General features: G+C 37.9%; 1 protein-coding gene across 4 annotated transcripts in view; it reads left to right on the top strand.

The window, feature by feature from the left end:
• Positions 1 to 27,806, top strand: part of ENOX1 (ecto-NOX disulfide-thiol exchanger 1) — a 361,156-nt gene that overhangs the window by 294,153 nt on the left and 39,197 nt on the right. For all 4 annotated transcript variants that reach the window (XM_066545023.1, XM_066545020.1, XM_066545022.1 and 1 more), the window contains 2 exons: positions 2,622 to 2,739; positions 23,659 to 23,843. In XM_066545023.1, the coding sequence (XP_066401120.1) occupies positions 2,622 to 2,739; positions 23,659 to 23,843 (303 nt within the window). The remainder of the gene's footprint in view (positions 1 to 2,621; positions 2,740 to 23,658; positions 23,844 to 27,806) is intronic.

The following is a 27,806-nucleotide window of genomic DNA, read 5'->3' on the forward strand; positions in this document are numbered from 1 at the left end:
GACCATGCATGTGTGACTGTCATAAGCATGAGCAGAGGAAATGGGATTCTAACTCCCCTTGCTGTGAGTGGCAGCAAAGGAAGTGCTAGACCTCATCCTGTGTTTTGGTCATCCAGCTTTCGATTTTAATTCAGTATATACGCTATGAGCCTGTATTTTAAAAAGTAAGTACCGCTGTCTTTGTTTTCTTTCTTTCTTTCCTCTTCCTTTTTTTTTTAATTTTAATATGAGCAATTTACATACACTTGGTTTACTGCCATGTGGTACAGTATGTTGATTGTTACTATCACAGTCCTCTAAATGATTTTTCTCTGTCTCAGAATAAAAACTTTAGAAGGTAAGGTGCACTTATTTAATTATTTTGTAGTACACTTGTAAAATAAGTGTTGTACACTTAGTATGAGAAACACTGAAGTACTGTGATATAAATCATTTGGATAACATTTTAAGTGTCCATTAAGTAATGCTAAATTACAGTTGAATACCAATGGCACTAAATGTAACATCTACGTGAATACCAAATGAATACTTTATTATCAGTGCTATTATGGTGAATACAAAACTACTTCAATAATGGGACACTTAAAATAAAATGTTAGCATAATTTATTAGTATGAACTGTATTTTGCATTTTGTTCACAAATATTTCATATACATAGTGGATAATGTCTTTGTTCAATCGAAAGTTGGGAAGTTGGGGATTGATCTTTGTCTTATATTTTAGAGAAATATAAAAATATTATTTGCTAGTAGATTATTTTAATTATATTAAGATCATCCCTTCTTAAACTAACTTTCTGTAAAGGGATGTGGTGTGTCATTCATTTGCTGGTTTCTAAATATTTAATAAACTGAAATGTGTAAGAGTTGGACTTTCCAGAAATGTTAATTCTCTACTCATTTTTTTTTCAAAAATTACTGCCTTTTGATTTTAAGAGGACAACAGCTTAAAACAATTTAAAATGATGTAAAGCATCTAGCTAAATCCATGTATTTTGGAAATGCCTGTTTTTCAGATATGAAATGTGATGTAAACAAACCAAATAGTATATTTCATTTAAATTGTATCTTCTAACCATGATATTATCTGCTGATTTGCTTAATTACTTGATCACCTTCCAGTTTTTTCCTGAATTTAGAAAAGCTTTGCTAGAAACCCAAGGCAAAGAAAAGACTCATACACATAGACCTTCTCCATAGAAAATCATTGACACTGCTCATAATTTTGACACTGATACATCAAGAACATTTGTCCACTAATGAGGGAGTAAATGTAAGAGGATGTCTGCTCATATATGCAGTATCCTTCCCCAGGAAAATGTGCAGGGGGCCTTTTCCACTAAGGAATTCAGAAATGGCTTGCCAGGTTCTTCCAGAGATGCTTCTGGTTTGACAATTTAGCCTTTTAATATTTTTTTTTTCATTTGAAATTATTCCCCTGTAAAACACCCACTAATTAGGTTCCTTGCCTTTGCTGGGATTAATGAGCACAGATACATTTTTCAGAATATTTGAGATCTGCTGATAAACCAAGAATACAGCTGAAGAGAAACGCCTTCCCTTTTTTTCACGCAGCCCCTCTCTGACAAATTATTGTTAATTGCACAGAGCTGTTGTCGGACTCCTCAATGCTGTCTCCTCCTTCCACACGACTCTCCCTTGTTTCAAAGATTTCAAACCACCTCTTTGGGAATTAAGCTCTTTGTTGGCAGAAAAATTAGCTGTCTGCGGGTGGACAAAGCCTACACTAATCACAGTGCAGCATCCCCATGTTACACCTGACAGGATTATTAGGACAAAATAGAGTCCTCTCAATCTTCCCAGTGCTGCCATTAAAAAGGCAGCCGCTATGCCCGCGCCAGCTTTTCTGCCCAGAACAAAGACCGTCTAGACTCCTACAAAGCCCGCGTGCCTGCTGATCCTCTTCCTGGTGACATGTGCAGGGGCTGCCTGCCTGCCCTTGCAGCGGTCACCCAGAGACCGAGCTGTCCCTGCTGCCACTGCTTTTGGATCAAGATGCAAGGATTTGCAGGCCAGCATTGTGGGACTGGGTCTTTTAAATCCAAGGCAATCTGGGCATAGGGACAGAGGGTGAGATTCCTTTGACAAATAAATACACAGCTCTTCATCTGCACTCCGCTCCCTTTGCAACCAGCAGAGAGAACGAGGCACTTTAAGGGTGCCTTTTAGCTAATACAACTTTGTGTGTTGGAGACACCTACATTTGGCCAAATGAATCATACCCCAAGTGGCAGAGGGAAGCAAGAATTAGCTAGCCCTTAAGCAAGCTGACAGTCTCTTTATCAGTCTGCTTTATACACCAGTTTAAAGTATTATCCCTGCTGTTAAAACATTCTTCCTATGTTTAGCAGGCCTAAAGATCACTAAACAGGGAATGTCATTCTTTCTCTTGTTTTCCCTGTTACCTTTGATAAACTCAGTTCTTTCACAGGAATAATTCCCTGTGCTTCTGTTTTTATAAATATTCATACACAAATAAATATGATTACAATGATAAACTATGTATAATTAAAATCAGATCAGTATTTAAAACAGGTACTAAATAATGCATAATAACTTTATGGAAGTTAATACTGACAAAAGGTAATTTTGGCTTTTAGGAGCTCCGAAATGCTCACAGTGAACAGCTCATGGGAATCCGCCGGGAAGAGGAGATGGAAATGTCCGATGATGACAGTGGTGACAATCCCACTAAAAAGCTGAGAGTAGATGATTCAGGTAAATATATGCAAGTGTTGTTTTAGTAAAAGCAAACAAAAACTTACATATGAGAAGTGACATTTTAATAACTGATTATATAAGACAGCATCTTATTTTAAACCCTCATAAATTAGTTATTTGAGTGATGCAAGCTGTCTCAAGGAGATGTCTGTCACCTGCTGTGTTTATAATGATGAAAATTCTCCAGTTCTGCCCTTGGCTGGAAGCATTATGTTTCCTTACTGCACTCTCTTCAGCTTTGCATGACAGCATTTCATTCCATGGTAGAAACAATGTTTTATTATATGAGACCAGTTCAAGTTATGCTTTGGTCAGTATTCTCTAAGCTGTACCTTTCTTCCTTTCTTACCTTATAGACATAATCTCTAATGTCTATAAGAAACAGCATTTCAACTGTGGGGCTTTTTTGGTTGCATACTGCCCTTTTAGGGGTACCTATTTCACAGTGTGGTACTGCATTCTGCATGAGTTAGACACTCATTAGATGGCTATCCTGAGTCCAAGAACAAGGGTGCATGTAATGTGAATAAGAAAAACAGCTTTTTCAGCCTTCTACAAATACTCTGCTATCCAGGATGGACACCAAGAGGTGGCTCAGAAGCTGCCAGAGTTACTAACTGGTAACATGATCTGGATGTATGCATTCCTCTATTTCTTGGCATTGGCTAATGATTTTTGAATTGCTAACAAGGGTTTGCTTGTTTAGACACTCATATAAAGAATGAAATTTTCAGGAGCTGAAGCCAAAGCATGACTAGAAACTGCCAGGCAACAGTGAACTTTCAGAAAAATAAAGAAGGAAGGAGTAATATGGAAATAAACTGAGAGTCTCCACTAGGGTAATGCTGATCTAGTCCTTTTCATGCAGGCACCATAGTAAGAAAGGAAAGAATTTCATCCACTCAATGATTTCAAGTCTTTGTATGCCAGTCAAAAGGTGTGAATTCAAACTTACAGAAAGAAGAACTCCTTGGCTCCTTCTGTGACAAGATACTGTGTGAGGTTGAAGGGCCTCAGAAGTAAAGACCAAAGGAAGGAATGTCATTCTAGCAAAGAAGTTTTTACTCTGACATTTCTCTTGAGGGGAGATTTAATATTTTTCCTGGAAGAAAAACACAACAATAAAACCCGTAAAGGGCAGCCTTAATTTTTGCTAGGCTTATTTTTTTTATTTTTATTTTCTAGATGCCATTAACAGAGCGTTTGAAGCTGGGAGAGTGGGTTGTTGCAGACCAGGAATTGCTAGAAATCAGCAATTTTTATCACTATCTAATCATTTTACATTGACTGTGTCCGCTCTCATGGAGAAAAGTCATTAGAACTAACAACAGGAAGGTAGAGCCAGAAATACATATAGCCTGCATGCCAGAAGAGATGCAGGAATGTTTTGAACTGCAATACTTACCAATTCAGCAGGTTTAACATATGCATGCTTAGGGCAGAGCTGGTCATTCATTTTATAACACCACAGATAGGAAAGCATGTTTGATTTTCATGCAGGAAAAAAGACATTGCTGTCAAAAGTTTTACTATCTGAGATTTCTACAGTATTCCTATCACAAACAATTTAATGTTATTTGTATTGTTACAATGTGGGCACTTGAGCAAACTCAGTAATGTGCTGCATTCTAAATCAAAATTTAGGAATATGAATCCACTTGAGTACGTGTCCATCATTGTTTGTTGCACCATTCATCATCCTCTTAAACTCAGTGGAGTTGATCCATCCTGCTGCATACATAGTCATCCAGTTCTCAAATTAATGTTCTTTCAACACTACACTCTGGTTAAAGCAAGTGCATTTGGTTCTTCTGTCAATGACAATAGAGGGAACTTGGAATTAAACCAAAAGAGCTATCGTGTATAAAACATTGGTAAACGAAAATAAACTGAAAAAGTACTTTTATATTAGGTACTTTTGTTATTCTTATGTACAGAAATGTGATTCTTCTTTCCTTCTTCTGATGTTTTTTAAAATTACTATTTGTGTTAGCTGCCTTCTCTTTTTTTTTTTCCTCTCTAAGTACATCATTCCAGAACCACCACTTTATCTCACTGGAGTGGCTATTTGTATTCACAGTAACTTCTGTTGTATGAAGAATGTCTTTAAAGAGTCTTTTGTCACAAAGAAACCATCTTGCACAGTAAGAAAACATTGTCACTTTCTTCATTTTTAACCCCTTTTTAAAAAAAAAAAATTCCTAAGAACTTTCTTGGGAAGAGCAAGACTTGAATAACATGAAGCTCTTGTGCCTCTTCAATTCAAGGACAGCATGCACACATAAAGTTTTAAAAGTCTAAACCCAAAAGTAGCTGAAGCAATGAGACATGATTAATTGATTTGTATGGTTCCAGAGCTCTGCAATGCATGTTCTGCCACTCCAACAATTTTCTTGAGGACATTATTTTTCAGCCTGCCCTTTTCGACAGCATGAGCAAGACTGCTGGGAAGTTACAGCCCCAAAGCTGTAATAAGTGGCAGAGATTCCCTCAGGCTTCAACACCCGTGTCAGGTCTTTTTTTCAGTGGCCCACCTGGTTAAGTCACTGCTAGTACAAAAAGGCTTAATTAATTCAACAATTTAGAATGGGTTCTAAGACCTCATTCTGTCTCAGTAAAGCACAGTTTCAGGAATCTCCCAGCATAATTTCTTCTTTCCTAGAAGAAAACACACTGAGTGCATCACATCTTCTCACAGCTAGGTAGTTAGAATGAAAACTTTCCTCTAGGATATCTGAAGATAAACCTATTAATCACCCTGAGAAAAAGAGGATGGATTCCAGCCCCAGCATTTGAAAACATACTGCAACACATCTAAGCCCTGAGACTGTGAAGAAGTACTTCTGTGCTCGAATCCTTGTCCAGAGTTGCTGGACTTGGGGTTTCAGAGTGTTGTGGTTTGACCTAGCTGGCAACTAAGTATGACTCAGCTGCTTGCTCACTCCCCCAGCCCAGTGCAACGGGGAGGAGAATCAGAAAAAAAAGTATTAAATTGTGGGATAATAATAATAATAATATTAGTAATAATAATAATAATAATTGAACAAAATATAATGATGATGATGATGATAATGGTAATAGTAGTAGTAGTAGAAATGATGATGAAAAGGAGAGAGAGATGGAAATAAAATCTGAGAGAAAGAAGTGATGCACAATTTTCACCACCCTCTGAGTGATGCCTACCTTGTCTCCAGCATTAATTTACTCCTCCTGGCCCAGTTTATATACTGAGCATACTCACAGCTCTGTGATATGGAATACCCCTCTGGCTAATTTGGGTCACCTGTCCCAGCCATGCCCCCTCCAGCTTCTTGCACACCTCCTCACTAGCAGGGCATGGGGAACTGACAAGTCCTTGGTTTAGAGAAAGCACTATTTAGCAGCAACTAAAATATCAGTGTGTTAACATCAATCTTCTCATACTAAATCCAAAACACAGCACTGTGCCAGCTGCTAGGAAGGAAATTGACTCTATCCCAGCTGCAAACAGGACAGGGAGGAATGTTACAGGTGGCTGACACCCTAGAGCACAATAACATCTGGGGATGAATAAGCTGTTAACTAAGAATAGTTTACATTTTTCTTCAAGGCATGCCACATATTAAGTCATGCAAGAGATCAAATCATGGTGAGTGTTAGAAACCAACCTTTGTTTGGGAAAATTGGTCTTGCAACATTCAGAAGAGCTCTACATGGACTTGTTGCAAAATGTGTCGCTCCATTCTAGACTCAAATCCTCTTCTTTCATCTACAAATTGTGCTCCTGCTAGCTATTCATGAACTTGATTTATTGATATCAGTGACTCAGTGGCAGAACTGGAATGAGAACTGGCATCTCCGATCTCCTAAACCTGTCTTCCACCCCGTAGTCAACATTGCAGGCCTGGGCCACTGCCTCCTGCACACAGACCTGCTAATCCAGGTGTTTTACAGGTCATTCTCCCCAGGCCTAGTCAGTGCCCTACTCTATTCTGCAAGCTGAATCTTCAAGGAAAAAGAAAGCTTCACTACTTGTTTTTTAGTTAGAGATCATCTCAAACTTCTGCAAGGATAGCCTGAAGAACCCCCTAGGGTATCCAGTAAGTTGGTTCAACTGTCACAAGTGCCTAATGTATAGGAAATTCTCCTCACCGTTTCACAGACTAAAAGTCATATGCATTCCAGGGAAAGCTGGGAAAAGGCTGGCCTGAGACTGAGTGAATCTTCAGTCATGGGACTGGCATTTTTTCCCCCTCCACAAAATTCAGCACCTAAACAGTGATTTTTCTGCAATGTGGATTTTGGAGTTTGAAAGAGACAAGAGGATTGCTGAAGTAAAGCTGGAAGATTGCTAAGAAAAAAAATTTAATGATGATTGGCAACTCAGTTAATATATTTGAAAGTCAAGACGCAGCTACTGGAGCATTAGCTCAAGGGAGAAAAAAGAGATTCAACGCTGGAGTCTAGAGGATATACAAAAATCTTCAGAATGATCAGGATTTATGGATGCTTTCTCTCCCACCTGCTGGCACAGGGAGTAAGGAATCACATGTAAAAGCCTCAAAAGTGATTTTAAGAATTAGTAAAGATGTGTTTTGTAAAGAAGAACTGAAGTTTGGTTTATGCCTGCAAGACACCTGTTATTTTACTGTAAGGGGAGGTGGATTAATCTTTTGCTTTTGCAGTACACAGCAACATGCCATTAATTCTAGCAACTCCAACTTCAGCTAGAGACTGGAGCTGGTGCTGCAGAAAGGAGTGAAATGCATTGGGCTTGGAGAGGGGTGCAGGAAAGATAGCTGTGTGATTAAGGTGTTTGACTGGGATCTCGGAGCTCTATGCCAAATCCCAGCTCTGCTACATATCCCCTGCCTGGACTAATCAATGAATTTGTATTATCTCAGTTCTCTAGTATCAAATGGAGACAATGGTTCTTCCCTTCATTCTGACACTACCTGTCCACACAGATAATAAGTTTCTTGGAATAGGCCTCCTTCCAGCTCAACAGAATTGCAATAGACTATACACTGGACCCCTGGAGGATTTCACCACCATTGTACAACCTCTGATGAAGTAGCTTAATAACATCTCAGAGGCTGTGTGCAAATAACAAGTTGCAAGTTGTGTAATGCAAGCCCAGTTTGAACTTGTAAGATTGGTGCTGCTTTGCAAGTTAGGGAGGACATCCTCCTTTGCAGCATTTTCAAACATACCTAAAGTAGGTGCCAAACTTAAACACTGAAGTTGGATCTTTAATGCTGTCCTGAACTGATCTGTCCTGTTTGCAGCATCAGCTATGTCACTTGCTGTAAGAGACAGGCTGAATAGTGGGCAGTCCATCTCACAGAAGTGTATAAGTCCTTGTATTTAGTATTTGAAAATCCCATCCCGGTCCACACAGCATAAAACAGGCTTTGGGATATTGTTTACAAGTCTGTCTTGAAAGTTGCAAGCCTGGCAAGTCTTCAAGGAAAGCCTGAAACAACACCAAAGTGATCTGTGTCATGCTTATTCATCTTTTCTCTGCAATTCAATCCTCTTTTTGCTTTCTCTAAGGCTTTTATGAATGCAGTGATACACATATGGAACAGGAACTGTGGTTTATAGGTGGATTAAACTGGTAGGAAAGCTTTATATTGTTAAAACTTTGAATAGAAATCACCAAGCCCCAGCTGTGTGGAGCTGAGCTTTGGTTTTCCTTTGTTTCCAACTAAACAAGTGTCACAGCAGATCTCATGTCAGGTCTTCTTCCTCCTGATCTCAAAGATCAGATAATTTTCCCTGCCTTTCTTGTAAAAGTAACCGATTTTGTTTCAAACAAAAGTCTGATTTATTTTTCTGTCATTACTCTCCATCCCATAGCTTTTCGGCATCAGATTTTATTGGTATTTAACAAACCCATTATTTTCCAACTGTCCTTTTAAAACACTTATCGATAAACATATTGTAAAATAACAAAATGTATTTACTTTAGAAATTAATGGGCTAGCATTACTTTTTATTCCTTAAATTAAGTGGTACCATTTCAAAGCCATAAGCAGCTGGTATCATAAGCAGCCCTGCAGTGATAAACAAATAAACCCTGTCAACAGATGCCACCAACCTGGTTTTAGAAGCATTCTCAAAGAAAAGAACATATTTAAAATATGGGGCTCTGAATTGTCACTGTAGTGGCACAGTCCCCTCTCTGACCACAGAAGACAGCTGAACAACCCTTTTGGGCTCTGTGAGGAGAGTAACTTCCCTTGGAATGGAAATGCTCTGGGCACAGCAGACAATCAGCTTTGCTCCCTGGAACCATCAGGGGTGATCACTAGAAAGCAGCACAAGATGATTACTTCCTCTGTGCTGGGAAAAGTCTGCTCTAGTGTCTTTCACAGCATGCCAGTTCAGAGCTGTTATCATCAGGCAGCCTCCAATTTTGCGCCATAAAATGCATTCCATATTTCCCACAGCTTTTACAAAAATAGGCTGAAGTTCAGGACGCATGTAGGCAGGGGCCTAATTTTATGCCCCTGGTTTTAAGTCCATTTGCCTCTAATAATGCTTCTTGTGCAGCTGAATTTAGCAGAAAAGTCTTGATGAATCAGGGCTGAATGTAGTTCCCTGGGGAATAAAGACAGCCTTGTCCTGTCCCAGGTACTGGGCCAATGCCCCTAGGTCACGTACAACACACAGGCTGCGGGATGGAGGTCTCTGCTGGTCCTGTGGATGCAGCAGTTAAGGGGTTAATCTAACTTCCAAATTTTGAAAGGCATTTTCCTAATATGGGGTGTAGGAGAATGTCCTGTTTACTACAAAACAAGTCTGTTGTGCTTTGATGCTTTTCCACTGCTAGAAATACTATTATCTCGATCACAATTTATCAAGTTTTCTGGGTATTTCATACTGATAAGGTTTTATGCAGGATCATTACATATGAGAATAGATTTAATCCTGTTTTTAGTAAGCTTTAAGGACACTGAGGGATTATTTATGTAATAAGATGCAAAGTTGCTATGGAAAACGCTATAGCAACCTAACATCTTCACAAAACCAAGCAGCCACTTTTGACAGCAGTCTAAATTTACATTTATTTTAGTGCTATTTTATTGACATTCTTAGTGTCTCCTTTTGACAGCATGTTAAAATATGTTTTGCATTCATGCTAGAACAAAATTAACAGCATGTTGTTGGAATGAAGATGATGCTTATAATTCTTGGAGATAATTTTAGCATATTTCATTTTGTGTAAATAGCATTAAAATAATAGCGAAAAGATGCTCAGGTGCATCCCATCTATTTGTAATTGAGAAAACAATGTACATTGAAAGTAATATTTTACAAGTCAGTGAAAACTAAACTGCTTTTATTAGCTTCATATTGGAACGGAAATATTTTTAAGAAAAAAATGATTTTGTTATTAGAATTTATTTCAAATCCTATATCTTTTATTATAACTTTCTCAGTTCAGGATACAGGCTATAATTTTTCATTAGGTTTCATAAAACAGGGCATCATTTCTAATATGTAAACTTACAGTTTGATAGGGGATTGCCCTATTTAAATGGGACTTTTCTAAAACATAGGATAAAAATACATATTGCCCCTCAAGAGGTTAAATAAAAAGGGAAAGAATAAACAAACACAAAGTGATGAAACAGTCTGAACTCTGTCCTCTGCTTATTGCAGTTAATAATGAAACTCTCATTGAATTCAATGGGAGCAGAAGCAAGCTCTGTATATTGATTTTCTTCATCCCCGTCCATTAAGAGTCCTGAAGTGCGGCTGTAACATTGTTGAAGTGGGATGTTGGCAGCAAAATCAATAAAAGACAATATTAGAACATATGCTGTTTTCAACTTCCTCACAATCTGATATAGCTTGTATTAGCATTCTTCTCCAAATAACATTTCATGCTTTCTATAAAGTGACCTTCCTTACAGTGCCCTCTCCAATATAAAAACTTCTGTGCTTTTTCTTTCATATTTAGCCTTCAAGAGAGTGAGCCCTATTTATAACAGTGAAGGTGGTTGATTCTGAACAGAGCACAAAGAACAAATTCCTTCAAGAGTGGCTTTAGCCTAAATGATATTTCTGACCTCCAATGAAAGATCATTTCTATTAGTGTTTAAACTGAGATCTAGGGGTTACATTTTCTTAATCACACTGCCCTTCATGCCTTCTTGTTTTTAGAAGCCCTTTTCACCCTGGCACATTAGAGAAACTAAAGATATTGCTTGAGGTGGAGATTTAGGTGCCTTCTTACCTGCCCTTATTTCCAAGAATCATCAGCCATTGCCAGCATGTCAGAGGAGATAATGATCAGAAAGCAGAGTCTTTTCCAATGTCAGTTTCTAAGGTCATAATTGCAGATTTGGGGATTGGTTTTATGTCATGAGACATGCAAGGGTGGCTGAAGCTTCTAAAGCATTAAAAGCTTCCTTTTCAAAGCATGAATCTTCTACTTTCTCACATGTCCAGCCAACTGACTGCCAGTCTGTGATGTGGTTTCATGCCAGGAGATGCAAACACACCCAGCAGAGTTCCTGCTTGAAGCTTTGGAGCTACAGAAATCCCCAAAATACTTCTAGTTAGTGATGCTGTTTTACTTTGGTGAATGAATCTTAGATTCAGAGGAGTTTCACAACATCCTGCTCTTGTTTTGGATAAGGGCCATCTCAAGAAAATAAGCTTCTTACTAATGACTAATATCCATAGTATAGCATTTTCATGACATGTATATTGTGGGATTTGATTCATAAATTTGAAAGCCATGTGGATTCAAAGCTGCTTGGAGGTGAGTGATCTTCTTTTAGTCTTATTTGGGTTCAGATTCATGGAGAAGAGAAGAGAAGAGAAAAGAGAAGAGAAGAGAAGAGAAAAGAGAAGAGAAGAGAAGAGAAGAGAAAAGAGAAGAGAAGAGAAGAGAAGAGAAGAGAAGAGAAGAGAAGAGAAGAGAAGAGAAGAGAAGAGAAGAGAAGAGAAGAGAAGAGAAGAGAAGAGAACTGTCCTCAAGGATGTGAAATGAAAGACTGAAAAACTAGATACTGCACCATTTTATCCAGTTCTCTGATGGTTCCAGTGTGTGACTCCTTGAACACCAGCATGCAGAAAGGTGGTTTGTTTTGTTGGTCATCGTTTTTGGTATTGTTTTGTTTTTAAATTAGGATTTTTATTGGGTTTTTTGTTGTTTGTTTGCCTTTCAGTGGGCAAAATAATTTGCACCTTTTGTTTATTTATCCAGCCCTCCAAATATTTGATGCATTGCAAGTTTTATCAGGTGCAAGAACTGTGCAAGCATATCTTTACAGCACTTGGATCGAGTGATTGCTGGGCTGCTTTTGCAACAGCCAAGTGCCCACCACAGATGTCAACTAGGTACCTCTCTGGAGGTACTTGGGTGGTTGCTAGTTCCTAACACCACTTCCTTCATTGCTTCTTTGTCATGTGTCAGATGCAGGCTATCTTCCTGCATCTTCCTGCCTCTTAAATTTGTCTGGAGACTAGAGAGCATTTTTAACAGTCAAGGAAGAACATTATAAAAAGCAATAACTCTCTCTATGTTGTTCTGATATAGTCATCTGTCTCATAATGTTTTGTTGAAAGATTTTGAGATGTCTGTGCTGTAAAACCTTGATCCTACAAACTACTCCCTGCTGGTTGGAGGTTTTGCACTCACATTCTGCTCAACACCTGCAGATAAAATGTCCTAAGTCGTGGCTTACTCAGAAAATCTGGTACAAGGACTATTTCACACTTATCTCTTCAAAGCTACACACTCTCTGCAAATTTCAATAAAATGTCTATTTCTGAAAGACCTGGAAGTACCTAACTAAGCTCTGTAGAACCCTGTTATCTGCAAGTTTGCAACATTTTATTTTTCAGAAGCTGAGAAAATACCTGCTAAACATGTTAAATTGTGGAAACGCACAGAGGCATCTATTTACGTACGCTGAATATTCTGGAAGCCGAAAGAGGGGAGAAAAGGAGGTTTGGGTTTTCAGATCCAGCTCTTCTGAACACCCTTCCATTCACATAAGAGATAAATTGCTCAAGAAATTGTGTCTGAATGTGAGGGTCAAAAATTACCAGCTTCATGTCATCATTTGCTTATGCCTTCTAAGGCATAAAGGGGTAAAAATGTACTCCCATTTAAAATCCATTTTTATCTAAGGCAAAAGTAACTGAGCAAGTATTTCAGTATTATGCATGATTTTAAAAGAAAAATTAACTCAGCCCGCTAATCCACCACAAGGTTAGAGAGATAGCTGGATAAATGCTCTCCAGCAATTGAAGGTGCAATGGAATTTTGTTCAAAAGTGGTTTATCCTCACATTTATAGAAAGCGCTTTACATTTATGAACAAAATTTGCCTGTTATAAACCATACCAATTCAAATCACCATAGTAATTTAAACCCCTCATATCAGCCCTTTCTTCACTAATGAATGTGACAAATTAAGCGATTCACATGCACACTGTCAAGTTTGTTTCAAAGTAACAATGGCATTTTCTTCATAAATCCTACAGATTTTTTTCAAGTTCTCACAGTGGTGTTGAGCCTGAATGCAATTCCTAGTTCAAATGCCAACAGCAGTGATGTCTGTAAATGCCAGTGCTGATTGTTTAAATCTGAGTAAAAATATAAAAGGCACTTTGACTTCTAAGGAGCAGCCATCAGTGACCGACTTACATGGAGGTTTACCTGAATACAATAATCCTTGAATATCCTAAGTGATTTATGTATCACATGTACATGCATGCATACAATACCTTTGTGCAACAAATATAAGATTATGTAACATATGTGAAACACTCAGCTTCATCAGCATCTCTTCTGCTATGCAGAGTTCATGTCTGTACCCTCAGCTGCAAAGCACCAGTAGTACAAGCAGCATTTTCCATTACTGGTGTGGGAGTCAGTCATCAATGCCAGGTGGTATCCCCCCAGAAACCAGCACTTTTCTTATTTTCTTCATTCCTTCCACCCTTGATTCTTCATTCCACCCTTGAGACTAAAATTTCCTCTGTTCATTTTTAGTATTACATGAATACAATAATTTTTTAAATATTGATTAGAGGAAGAAGCCACTTCTTTGCTAGCATCTTTAAAGAACAGTATCTGTAAAAGTAACAGTCCTTTTTCTCAATTACGAAAAAACCAGTAGAACCATTAAAAGAGATGTATTGTTTGATTGGTCGTATTTAACTGAGGCAGCACTTACTGGTAAACACAAAGTATCAGAAAAATTCACCTCATCACAAACCAGATACACTAATAAGATGTTAAGTGGCTTTTTGTGAATTTTCAAAATATCTGAGAATTGCTACTATTTTTGATCAAAGTTTATACTGCATTTTACTATGATGGCTTTCTTCCTAACCAACTCAATCGAAGTCCATCCACCAGAGATGTCTGTGCAGAGCCACATCTTCTCTTTCCTGTCTCCCCTTATGCATATGCCAAGTCAGCTGGTATTGGTGCATATCATGGCTGGCGGTAGAAGAAATGCAACCCAAAATGTAGAGGAAGATAGGGCCCTTTGCTTTAAAGAGGTAACCTGCAGAAACAGGTCTCCATGGGCCAGATTAACTAGCAACTGTCAAAATATCATTTAGAAGTTATGTAAGGTTCCTGTTCTCCAAAGAGATGCTGTCAAGTAAAATAAACCTAAAATGTGTCAGGCTTTGATATTATTTGTAACAACGTGATCTCTTCCAAATTCCAAATATTCATTTCAGTAATGTGATGTGACATCTTAGTAGGAAAAGTCCAAAATGCTTAATGCTGCAATTTACCTGGGACAGATCTGGGTAACAGGGGACTAGAGAATGTGCTGCAAAATAAGTATGAGTGAGGGAAGAGAGAAACATCTGGTCGTGTCAGGCAAGTGGGAATTACAAATGAGCAAATAGATGGACTCACGCATTTAGAGCTGGAGATGAACTGAACAGAACAAGTGCAAAGGTAAAAGAGAAGAGGGTACAAAGAGAGGGGTAGGAAGATTGGCTAAAAGTGGAAAATTTTTCTTGCATCCTTGCAGCCGTTTGGAGAAAGTTGGGTCACTGTTCAAGTGGGTTTTCTGCAGCCATGAGGTCCAGATCCCAAACTGATCACTGGAGTCAATGATCACTAGTAAGACTGTAGCAAGTAGTCTACATCTTTATTCCTTGGACTGGCTAAAACAGCTAGATTAAGTAGTCTTGTAAGTGTTTTTAATTAAAACGCAGTTTGTTAGATCATGATTAAAAAGGAAGAGCCAATACTGATCCACCGTCTAGAAAGTTTGGAACTTCGAGATACTTAAACCAGTGGTTTTCAGTTAATGATCTCTCTAGGCCTTTAAATAAAATGTAAGATATCATGGGGGTCATCATAATGCCACAGAAGTTGGCAGCACTGCTCTCTGGGGCATTCTTAGTCCTCTGTAGAGCCAGCATTTGGCTATGACTTTTTGTTACTAGTCCCAGCTGGGCAATAATAGGTCCTCCCTTTCCCTGCACTTTCTGTGGTATTTGCAAAGAGATGTGCTTCATTACACAAGAAATAACAAGCCTTCATAAATTACTGGTGAGCCACAGGTGTAGTAAAACTAGGAAAGAGCACTGATATTGCTGATGTCTGCTAAGCAGGGAGAAATTTCGTAAACTGAGAAAAATCTCTCTTCAGAGAAACACTTTGGTTTCTCAAATGTGTCGAAGTCTGTCCTGAATGGGATGAATAAAATTGCAATTATTGGACTCATACAATCATAGCTTGGCTTGTGTTGGAAGGGGCCTTAAATATCATCTAGTTCCAACATGGCCTTACACACTGGATGGGGCATCCACAGCTTCTCAGGGCAACCCATGCCAGTGCCTCAATATCCTCGCAGCAAGGAATTTCTTCCTAATATCTAATCTAGACCTGCCCTCAGTTTGAAGCTATTCCTCCTTATCCCCTCGCTACATGCCCTTGTAAATAGTCATACTCCAGCTTTCTTAGAGGCTCCCTTCATTTAATTTCTTTTTTTTCCCTTTTCTTTCTTTCTTTCTTTCTTTCTTTCTTTCTTTCTTTCTTTCTTTCTTTCTTTCTTTCTTTCTTTCTTTCTTTCTTTCTTTCTTTCTTTCTTTCTTTCTTTCTTTCTTTCTTTCTTTCTTTCTTTCTTTCTTTCTTTCTTTCTTTCTTTCTTTCTTTCTTTCTTTCTTTCTTTCTTTCTTTCTTTCTTTCTTTCTTTCTTTCTTTCTTTCTTTCTTTCTTTCTTTCTTTCTTTCTTTCTTTCTTTCTTTCTTTCTTTCTTTCTTTCTTTCTTTCTTTCTTTCTTTCTTTCTTTCTTTCTTTCTTTCTTTCTTTCTTTCTTCCTTTCTTCCTTTCATTCTTCCTTTCTTCCTTTCTTCCTTTCTTCCTTTCTTCCTTTCTTCCTTTCTTCCTTTCTTCCTTTCTTCCTTTCCTTTCCTTTCCTTTCCTTTCCTTTCCTTTCCTTTCCTTTCCTTTCCTTTCCTTTCCTTTCCTTTCCTTTCCTTTCCTTTCCTTTCCTTTCCTTTCCTTTCCTTTCCTTTCCTTTCCTTTCCTTTCCTTTCCTTTCCTTTCCTTTCCTTTCCTTTCCTTTCCTTTCCTTTCCTTTCCTTTCCTTTCCTTTTTCCCCCATCCTTCCATTTACCAATCGTTTGCCACCAAGTTTTATGTGAATAGGAAGCCTGAAAATAATTCTCATGATTATTCAATTTGAACATCTGGTATCATCATGAATGTAACTGGTGTAATGAGCTTCTCTGCATTGAACATTGGCTGCATTGTAAGGAAAGGACTTTCAAGCAACTGCACCTGAATTAAACAGGTTTCACAAAAGAGTACATCGCCCTCCCGGTGTGCAGGGCCTAACTAACATTAATGACAATAAACCCTTCTCATATAGGATAATTAGTGCCCTCAGAGTTTAAATTTGCAGATACCGAGGCATTCAAATGAAGTGTGCTTAGCACTTGAAAATAATGTGGAAATTTCTTCATTGTTTGATTGCATTATGTCTAAAGGGGGAAAGAAAATACTGTTCATAGCTAGGTTAGCTTGTAATTGCTCCAAGTTATGTATTTTTATGCCATGCAAATTTTGTTTCTAGAGTTTATTCATGATACTTCACTGGCTATTTTCAAGCTGTAAGCAAAATGTGTTTTTAAAAGAAAAAACTCAAGTGGCATAGTGTATTTTTGCAGGAATGAGGGAGAACTATGGAACAGGTATTTTTTAAAGAATGCATTATAGGAAGAAGGCTGCTTTTAACTGCTTATATCAGATATATTTCAATGCACTTGTCATTGACATCTGAGCACTATGATGCCTTGAGAGGCTACCTAGAAGAGAGGCTAGACAGTGTTAAAGTAGGTATTTATTAAAAGGCCCTCAAAGGATACACCTTGGGCAGTGCAAGAGCCCAGCCGTGGCTCCACCCAAGATGGATGCTGGGTCCCGAGTTTTCACACTTTTATAACTTTTGATCCATTTACATAATGGGGTTAATTGTCCAATTACAGCTTCAGGTTGTGAAGTCCCATCCTCCCAGACTGCTCTCCTCAGTTCACTGTTGTTTACACTTTTTGGGCCTGAAGCTCCAACAGTGTCCTGGTTCTCAGGCTGGATAAGGATTGTTTTGTCTAACTAAACTGTGAAGAGAACTTGCTAGCACTTCACATGAAGTTCAGAGTTATGTACTAATGCAGTACAGAATATGAAAAATATCAAAGCTAAAACTTAAGGCATCACTACGCTGGTGATCAGGTATTTGGTAAGTGTCCATAAAGAAAAGCAAGTGTTCTCTGGGAACTCAAGACTATGGACCAAAACTTCTTTAGACATTGGATGACTCAGAATCCTGATGTTGTGAAATGGGCTCAAGAAGATGCCTCAAAGCGACAAAAGTGTACTTGTCAAGTCTTCTTCTTTCAGAAAGCTTCTTGTAGAATACAGAGAGAAGGATCAGCTTGGTGCTGGAGATGTTGGTTATCACCTGTCAAGCTGCTCCGCGTGTCCCTTCACCTCAGAGGTCATGCAGCTTGCCATCTGTAGTGAGGGCTGTGCCTTCCTTCCCACCACCTTGCTCAGCTCCTCCAAACTTGACCTTCCCACACATCCCAAAGTGTGGGACTACTGACTGACACACACACCCTGCCACTGAGTGATCATAATGGGACCCTCAGACTCTAGCACAAAATTAAATTTGCAGTGAGCTGGAGCGCCAAGCACAGCCTTAGAGGGTAAAAATGAATGAGGGTCCACTGGTCCTATCTAGTTATAATAGAATTACAGAATGGTTTAGACTGGAAAGGACCTTAATGATCCTCTAGTTACAATTTCCGTGCCATGAGCAGGGCTGCCACCCACTGCATCTCCTATGACCATCCAAACTGTACTTCTGCAAAGACTATCTTCCTTACTAATGAAAAATGCCATTACTGTATAACTTACCCTGTTTTCAACAGCATCAAAACACAGTTCATGTCCTTCCAGATCCTCCAGAAACATTTTTCCTTGCTGATTTTCCCCTGCTTGTACTGCTTCACAGTTCACCTATTTGAAAAACAAGCAGGCTAGCTAGAGGCCAGGGATAACTTCTGTTGTTTGTATTTATAGTTGTGAACTTTGTGTCCTTATTTTTCTCCAGTCACATTTGTTCAGTCCCTCAAGCTGAAAACTCTTTGAAGAAGTTTCTGTGTCTTGCAAGATGGCTTTTTTGACATTGCAAATGCTCTGCAATGGGAGTGATGAAACAAATTACCTTAATACCCATTATTTTGACATGTTTTGATGCTTCTCTTTTTGCTGTTATCAAAAGGAACATTATATCATTTAAACCCTCATTTTCAAGTCAGGAAATCAGGATAATGGTTTTAGTAGAACTCAAAAGGCAGGAAGGTTTGGGAGTAGGCTCTTTGTCTGTTTTCATCTGCCTCTCTATATCAATACATCAGCTACAGTTCAAAAACACTGAAAAATTCTGCTGGTTAGCCCAAAGTCTGGACAAACATCACAGAAGTTGTGAGATTTATGATCTATTTCTGAACAAATATAGAAGAATCTATTGGAAATATAAACTGTAGAAGTTCTGCTAGGAGGACGTATAGAAAATCTTTAAATTTACAGGCAGGTTTTCTGTTATTATTTTTAGTGTTTGTCATTTGTTTTTCAGATACTGCCTTCAGATTTCTTCAGGCTCTTGAGATAACCTACTGCTTATGCTTTTCAACTCAGTATGTCCTCAGTATGCAAATTAGTAGACTGTCATTAGCATTAATTGAAATGTTATTAGGGCATCATCTAATGAGAAATCCACAATGCGGGTGTGCACTAGTAGAAATGATAGAAAATTATGAATTCTCCCTAATGTCCTTAATAAATAAATGCATTTGGAGATGTGGGGTGTTAACTTTATTTCCTGGCCGCTATGACATGATGTGGGTCATGAAATAGTACAATTACCCTGTATCACCTGTGAGGACTTCCTCAGCTTTGGCTCCTATGGTCTTTGATATGTATTAGGTTAAATGCGGTCTCGAGTGCCAGCTGAAAGTGAAAAGATCAGTGCAGGTCAGAAAGAAGACACTTTCCTAACTATCCAAGGTAGACACCCTAGAAAAAGAAATTGCTTGCTTCTTCTGAGACATCCATCAGTGAATATGTCCTTAGATTTCAGTGGATTTCTAATCAGCCAGTCATTTCTTGTATTAAGAGGGTGCCTTTTTGATTTGGATCTAGTCTGGATCCACTAAATGGAGTCTATTTTGCCGCTAAGGCTGTGCCAAATTGAATACAGCACTTCTGCCTAGCACAAAGAAATCACACTAACCTCTTGGAAGTCTTTGAAATATCAGTGCAAAGGTTTCCCCCACGTATATATGTCTAATCTTCATTCAGCTGCTTCTCTGAGGCTGGCAGGTATCATTTTGCATCCCTCAGTGAAAATGCTGTAAAGAGAATATTGAGCTGTTTTCCAGCTGTGTTTGTTTAGGTAGGAATATTTTCTTCTACTTGCAGCACAGGCAGCTATTTGGGATTGTTGTCAGTTTTCTTTTGATATAGATTCCTTGTATATAGTTCTTCTGTAAATGTTTTCAGCATTCACTGTCTTTTATCCAAATATTTTTTTTTTAGTGTGCCTCACAGAGGGATTTTGTAGATGAGTATCTGAACTACCAAATGTAAAATTGCTTGAGATGAGAAGAACAAAATTTTTTTCAACTAAAACGACATTCATTAGCTTTGCAATGAACTCTTAGCAAAAATTTATGCAAAATTTGAAAAAAATTACTTTTTAAAATGCAGATTCTCTTTCCTCCAAAATTTTCCTCTATTTTTGATTTAATATTCAATCAAGTGCCTCTTTCTATATCCTATATAGATATATATAAAATAATAATATATAATATATTAATGTAATATTAATATTAATATCATATTAATATTAATCTATAATATATTAATATTATATTAATATTATATTAATATATAATGTATATAATAATATATATAATAAATATATAATAAATCACATATCATTATATATAATGGTTATAAATGAAATGTAATTTTAAAGAAATTATAGGATTTTTTAGAATAGAATAGATGTTTTGCTTGGAATAAAAAGAGACATTGAGATGAATTCAGAGTTATTTTAATCTTGGTGCACTAAAACATAAATATCTTAAAATTATAGTTATATTAGGTCAACAGAAAGAATGTGTCTGATTTTGTTTAAAACAGTTACGCAGTGTTGAATGAGCTGGACACCCTGAGGTCTGTCAGATGTCTTCCTTTTGTCTTATTCTCCTTTTCTCTTAAGCATTCTATCCATACATGTTAGGAACAAACTATTTGCAGCTTTAAATTAAATAGCAAAGTATATAAAAATTAGTTAATGTCATATCATTTATGGACTCTTATCTACAATTAATTCATTTAAAAGCTTGTGTACATTTAATACTGTTACACTGTTAGTATATGTGTTGCATCTTCCTTATTTAAGAACATATTTCTGCCTTGGACCCTGTCGCTATTTGCTCTACTATGAGTGGTTAGGATGATCACCCAAGTGTATAATAAGGTTGATAAGGCTCTGTACACCTGAGGGAATCCTGCCTATCAGAAATGTATCTCTCTGTATTCTTATTGTCTCATTTTAGGTGGTTTGGGATGTTTTCATTTTGTCTTAAAATAGATTGCAACATCTTCCAGGCACAGCCTTTGTCTTCTGGTGTGCAGAAAACAGCAGGGCCAACCTCAAATGGAACTTCTTGGTAGCACTGCAATGTAATTATTGTTATACAGGTTTTAATATTACATGTTACATATAATTTTTTAAGTAAGGATATAATAGCATTCAAAGGTGCATCTTTTTTTTTTTTTTGAACAGTAAAAACCTGCATTGCATTCCTACAGGATAAATAAACAGTTACCTTCATTCCTCCTATGTTTTGTGACTTGTTTCATTGGGATTAGTTATTTTTAAACTCTAATAGGTTCATCACATAAAGGTTACTTCCTTTTGTGAGATGTTGTGGCCCTTTTCATTTCTCCTATTTTGCTGACCCTGTAGCAGACATCTCTTACTGTCTGTAGCCCCACTTAATAGCCTGAACTCACCTAGGAGTACAGAAAGGAGAGGAAGTTCTCCAATTAGGCTGTAGTGAGGCACAGAAAACAGTCAAGTAGCCTTTCCAGATAAGCCTCAGCTCGATCTGGGTCAGAGCCCACATTTCAGAGGGGGAATACACAGGCCTCACGCCCCCACTTGTGCAGCAGCTCTCAGAAGTTTTTTGAGAGCCGGAATAGATGATGAGCAGCAGGTGAACTGCTGCTCCCGAGTCGCTGTGGAAACTTGAGTACATCTCTGATGGTCTCTGTTCCTGTTCTCAGGGAGCTGAAGGGTAGGCAGTTTCTTGCTGGAATTTAGTGTTACATTAAAAAAAAAAACAAACAAAAGGCATAAATTTTGTGAGAGTCTAATTGGTAGAAGTAAGAGATTACAAATGACAGAGAGACTTTTCACCAGGGGCTGCAGTGACAAGGCAAGGGGAAACAGTTATAAAATGAAAAATGGTAGGTTTAGATTGGATGCAAGGAAGAAATATTTTAGGATCAGGATGGTGAGACCATTGCACAAGTTGTACTAAATCATCTTTAGATGTTCATTCTAACACAAACTATTTAATTTTGACTTGATATTTTTTTGGACTGATGTTTCTGTTTGCTTGGCCTCATGTTTATTTTTTAATCCTTTCTTTTATTATAGCTTGTTGGCTTTTACAAAAATAAAAACTGAAAAAAGTACTTCATCCTCTTATTTGCCCGTTGGACTCATCAGTGCAATTTCTTGAGGGTAAATTTTGTCATGGGAGGATGATTGCATGCTTTTCAGAACAATTTAATTTGATGTAACAATACTGTAACTCTTGCTAAATCTTGCAGAGATTCTGTAAAATATCCAAATTAAGCACAGTAACCAATCCGTGTCTGTATTTGAATAGTAGCTGACTGTACTTTATTTTGAATAATGCATTTGCACTACTTTAAAATTAGCAAAAATTATCTGAAATTAAGGTAGATTTTTCCTACTGAAGATAAAACATTTTTATTGCTAATGAAATATTGTGACATTCTACCTAATTGCTGGTATAATTTCACAAATGTGCTGAATCATGTTATCATGGGGAAAAGGGGACTCTATCTACAGAAAGTCTAGTCAAGAGGTGCCTAGTATTAGATGGAGTTAATGTGCAATTTCATATCATTTGGATTTTAACCATACTACTGTTGTAGGTGGGCAAAAAAATTCTGTGATACGAAGCCTGAAATCATTTAATCAGGAATGTAAATCAGTTATGTGGTTCAGTTACCAAATGTTCATAGAACCGGCCATAGTAGATTGTTGTTTTTTAATTACAGCTGCTCTGTAATGTTGTTGTGTCACCAGGTTCCAAGAAAGAAAATAGCATGGTATGGCAGTTTGCTATGCCAAATGACCACTGCTCCTGCCAAATATAAATACTACCAGGAGTGGGTTCTTCTATAGGATGATAGCCACATCCCTAATTAATGAATGCCACCTTTCCCTATATGTATTTATGTTCAGATCATTTGTTTAAATAATGTTCTTACTACATGCTTTATAGCCTTCTGCCTTTTGCTACACAAATTTTAGCTTATATTGCAAACTGTGCAAGTCATTTGGCAAATGTAATTTCCATCCCTGCATACTAATCGATTTCTTCGCAAACACCTGCTATCAGTTATGATAATAAAAATGCCATTCTAAATTGAAAAGGGGCCAAATGGAGCTTCCTAAGGAAATGACTTAAGTGTCTTTCAATGCCTTTAATGTAGTAATGTTCTTGTAGTGCCAACACTTTTTTCAGCATTTGCATTTTATATAATTTTTTCTATGACATCATTTTTCTGTTTAAATGGTTCCTCATAACTGTTGCTGGGAAGTAGTTCATAGCAAGGCTGGAGAAAAATTTCTGTGTTTCCTCTCTCATGGGACTAAATCCAGCAACTCTGCATTGGGAAAATTCCTTAGCACAGACCTGATTGGAACATCTGGCCATTGTGCAAGTATAAATACTAAATGGCTGTATCCCTATAACATCACTGGGAAAACGTTGTAAAGTTGGTGAGTGCCTTGCCCTTGGACTGCATGCCAGTTTCTTCCTAAAATATAAGCCTAAATTTAGCAGCCAGATTGCAAGTAGCATTTGAATTATCCAGGGTCACTTTTTGGCTTCTTCCATCCCAGGAAATAACCTTCCAGCAACAATCCTTGCCAGAACCTAATCATTTTCAGCTCTGCTGGGTCTTGTCTCAGCTCCGAAATGTCTCACTGGCGTTCAGCTGGAGTGTCATCTCTCCAGACAATGTCCTCTGTATTATTTGAAAAGAAATAACCCATTTCTCTGATTTTTTTTTCACATTTTCATTTTCTCTTAGCCCTAGCCGCCCAAGCATATGCGCTAAAGGAGGAGAATGATAGTCTCCGATGGCAGCTGGATGCTTACAGGAATGAAGTGGAGCTCCTGAAGCAGGAGAAAGGACAGCTCTTTCGAACAGAGGAAAGCCTTACGAAGGACCAGCAGCTGCAGTTCCTACAGCAGACAATGCAAGGCATGCAGCAGGTATTGCTAAGGAAGAAAAGGTCTTCTATTTTAGAATAGTCGTGCCATGGGGCTCTGCTGTACTCAAGACTATTCATTAAGGTCCTGATTTCTTTTCAGAAAATCACAGGGACTTAGATGGGGGGAAAGGGAGGAGAGTTTGGGAATATATTTAGGCATAGTCATTTTAGGAATTCATAAACTGCAAATCCATTGATCATTCAAGAAAATTCTTTATGCTTTTGCTAGTTATGAGCAAATTGCTCTGTTTCTCTTCTCACTTATTCCATCTGGCCCTGGTATTGCACAGAAATGTTTTTAAAATTGTCTAATGCATCATAATCAATGCTCTGTGGTGTTTTCATTTGCACTCATCTGCATCTTTTTTTCTGCTATTGTTTGAGAATGACTGAGACATCAGCGTGTCCAGACTACTCTCCTTAACTTGCAAATTGCTAGCAACATCAGTGCTATTTCCTGAGGTGTTATCATTTATGCTGACCCATGGATGCAACCTTTTCATTCAGACAGTTTTTAAGTGGTTTAGTGCAGCAAAAAAGCTTTTTCTCTGACACCAGTCAACGAGAAACTGCACAATCTCCCTGCAGGGGCAAAGGGTGTCAGTTTATCATAATTATTATCCCTTATTTGTTAGTGTGCTGCTGACACTGTGCTGGGTAGTCTTGGCAAGCACATCCAGACTGCTCCCACTGCGTTGTGTGACGTGTCCACTGACACATGAGCAGCCCTCACCCAGCGTGCCTGTGTGCAGCATCTTCCCTGCCCAGGCACTTGTGTCCAGCTGGTAGGTGACAGACCACAAGGGCAGTGGCTCAGCACAGCGCTGGGCTGTGCTCCCAGCTGGAGTGGAGCTTCTCAGCCTGGCACTGCAGAGGTTAAGTTTGCTTCCTTCATCTGTAGCACCGCTCACACTCCTCTCTCACCCCTGGTTATTAGATTCCAGAAGGGGACAAGTTGTACCCACTTCCAGACTGTACTAAGCTGCTTTTGTGTGGCAAAACCCAGGAGATATTAATTTACAAATGAGCTGCCTTGTTGGGTTAGGAATTGCAAGGCTGTCCTGGTGCCCATCGAATCCAGCAAGTCTGCCAATCCCTGCTAAAACCCAATAACAGAGCACAAGGCAACCCTACACACATATTGATTTCAACACAAGCCCCTTTAAGCCTGCAAATTTTTACAAAATCAGGGTGATTTATTGTATGGTGGAATAATTCTGACCAAAATATTTTAAAAGTTGAAAATAAGTAATTGATAATTCAGGAATGAAATCTTTCCCAGACTTCAGAATGAAGTCATTAGTCAGAAATACTTAAGGTTTCTGTATACTTTAGATAAGCTTGAGGTCTGTTCATGATCTTATCCTTATATAAATGGATACTTAAATATCACTGGTTTTAATAAATTTAACACCATATGTAAAGATTGTGCTGTATTTAATCCTGGTGTTAATTCTCCATTAAAATTAATGAAAAATAGGCATAAAATACTACTAAATAAAAATTCTGGAGCCCTAGCACCCATTTGGCATTATTATAATTTTCTGTCTGGGGTCTGGATGAAGTATAATCAAGTCTGTAGAATATAAATAGATTTTTATTGAACTTCAAGCAAATGCTAATAATGCAAATCAATAACGCAGAGTTACTGACATATCTCTCTGTTCAGCTGGCCGTGGACACTGCAGTCCCTGCTCCTCTGAGAGTTCCTGTGTTCGTGACAGTTTTGCTGTGAGGTTCTCAATTTTTCTAGTTTGCAATCTCAGGGTCAGACCTACTTGCTCCCAATGGGATATAATTAGAGATGGCCCAAGGAGCTGGAGAAGACACTGCACATAATCCAGTCTGACAATATGCTGAGGAGAGCAGCAACACAGAAGCACGGGAGGTGAAGTTCAGAATATTTGGTGGGAAATTATCAGTCAGTTAAGCAGCTGGATGATGGTTTTGGATTTCAGTAATTAGCCACACTCATGACATCTCATAACCTTTGTGATTTTCATGCAGATAATGTATGAATATGTAGAAATAAACCTTTGATTTAGGTAGACTCAGTTTTATCTCAGCTTGGTTTTGTCAGTGTTGAGAGATGACAACCTTAGCTGAAATCCACCAGTGTAGCAGGTGCTCAGCATCTATGGAAATCATTCTCACTATGAAATATTAAATATATATCCAGGACTTGAGTATAAATAATTTAACAAGAAGACCTGTATTCCCTTTTATCCTTTTGTATATATTAAAATTAATTTCAGACAAGGTAAACTGAATGCCACTGAATTCCTGATCCCTTCATATATGTCAGCATTGAAAAACATATTTCTCCTTCTTCTTTTCTCCTCATTCTCCCCTATTTTTTCATACACTTCTTCGAACTCTGAAAACTAGAGAACAAGTGATTTGAACTGCAGCCTGAAAAGCAGATTTATCTGAGAAAAATTAGATGCATTTTCAGAATCAAGACATTTTTTGTAAACATATTTGGTGCCAAACAATAGCAAATAACACACCACCGATGTATTTTTAATGTACTTCTACCATCTGGATGTTTTTCAGGATTCTTCCCTGTGTTTGCAGGACTGATGAAATGAATGTTTATTTTTCTCTTCCATCACTCCCACTGATCTAAAGTAACATCAGGAAAATCACACAGATGTTTGCTTGTGAAGTGTACCTTATGGGCAGTAGTAGCAACCTCCTTATTTGCTGTGTCTAAAAAAAGAAAATCCTTTGGACTAATGACATTGAACTTAGGGGGTTTCAGTCAACTTCCTCCATAAAACTGTGTCACAGTTTAATTTCATACCCACTGTGAGATCTCAAACAAATGGAAATAATGTCTTGTATCCATGGTAACAAATGAGATACACTTTACCTGATTTTGAGATGGAAATTGAATTAACTTGTCACTGCTGCATAGGTGGTATTGCCTTCAATTTATTTCTATATGAGAACACACATACCAAGACGATCACTTTTTGAATGGCTCTTTTTCCAGCAGTGTTTGGTATGCTCTAAAAAAAGTCTGTGATCACAAGAAAGGATGTTTTAGTTGTAACTATTTTTGCAACACTTCACAGCACAGCTGTAAGAATTTTTTTAATCTTGCCTCTCTGTCTGAAATGTTTCATCAGATACATGACTATAGGTAATGCAGAAAATATCACCTAGTAGTATTGCTTAATGGTTGAAATCATAAGCCTCAATTTTCAGTGGGTATATAATTTCTCCAAATTTTAACCATTTAGTTTTAGCATATTGCATGTGGAACAGCAAGCAGAATTCTTTTGAAAAATATCCTCAACATAATCTTTCAGCCATTCCAAGAACAAAGCATGAAAAATATACTTTCATAGTACATTGTCCATCAAATATAATTCTTGAAGAAATGTACTTGCCACCTTTATTTGCCACCTTGCTTTGAAACCAAGGTTCAGAATTTAACAGTGAGTCTCTATTGAATTAATGATGTGGTTCCCAGATCCTTTATACAATCTGTCTGAAACTGATAGTCTTAGCAAGCCTTTGAAAAAATGTCAGTTTTCCACAAAGAAGATGACACTCATTAGGATGTGTTCGAGTAAATTTTAGATTGTTACTGGTCATCCAGGATTGTGGCTCATGAACCACTTCAGTGAAATGTTTTAAGCCTCAGGTTAATCCTGAGTCTACAGAGCACATGCCCTTTAGCATGATTCTAATATAACAAGTTAGCTCTACCTTTTTTTGTCAGGCTTAACTGGCCAAGGTGTGGGGCCATGCTTGTACAGCTGTGCTGATTCCTGAACTGGTACATTTGCCAATGGGCTGGTAATTTTGCATGGTGCTTCACCGCATCATGTAAATGTAGGATAATGTTCTTTCCTCTCATAACTCCCTGAGCATGATGGGCTGAATTTAGCTCCTGCAGGCAAGGGTGTCATCCACAAATCCCCATTTAAACTGTGCTCCATAAATGTTATGT

Source organism: Molothrus aeneus, chromosome 2 (assembly GCF_037042795.1).
Source record: "Molothrus aeneus isolate 106 chromosome 2, BPBGC_Maene_1.0, whole genome shotgun sequence".
Lineage (NCBI taxonomy): Eukaryota > Metazoa > Chordata > Aves > Passeriformes > Icteridae > Molothrus > Molothrus aeneus.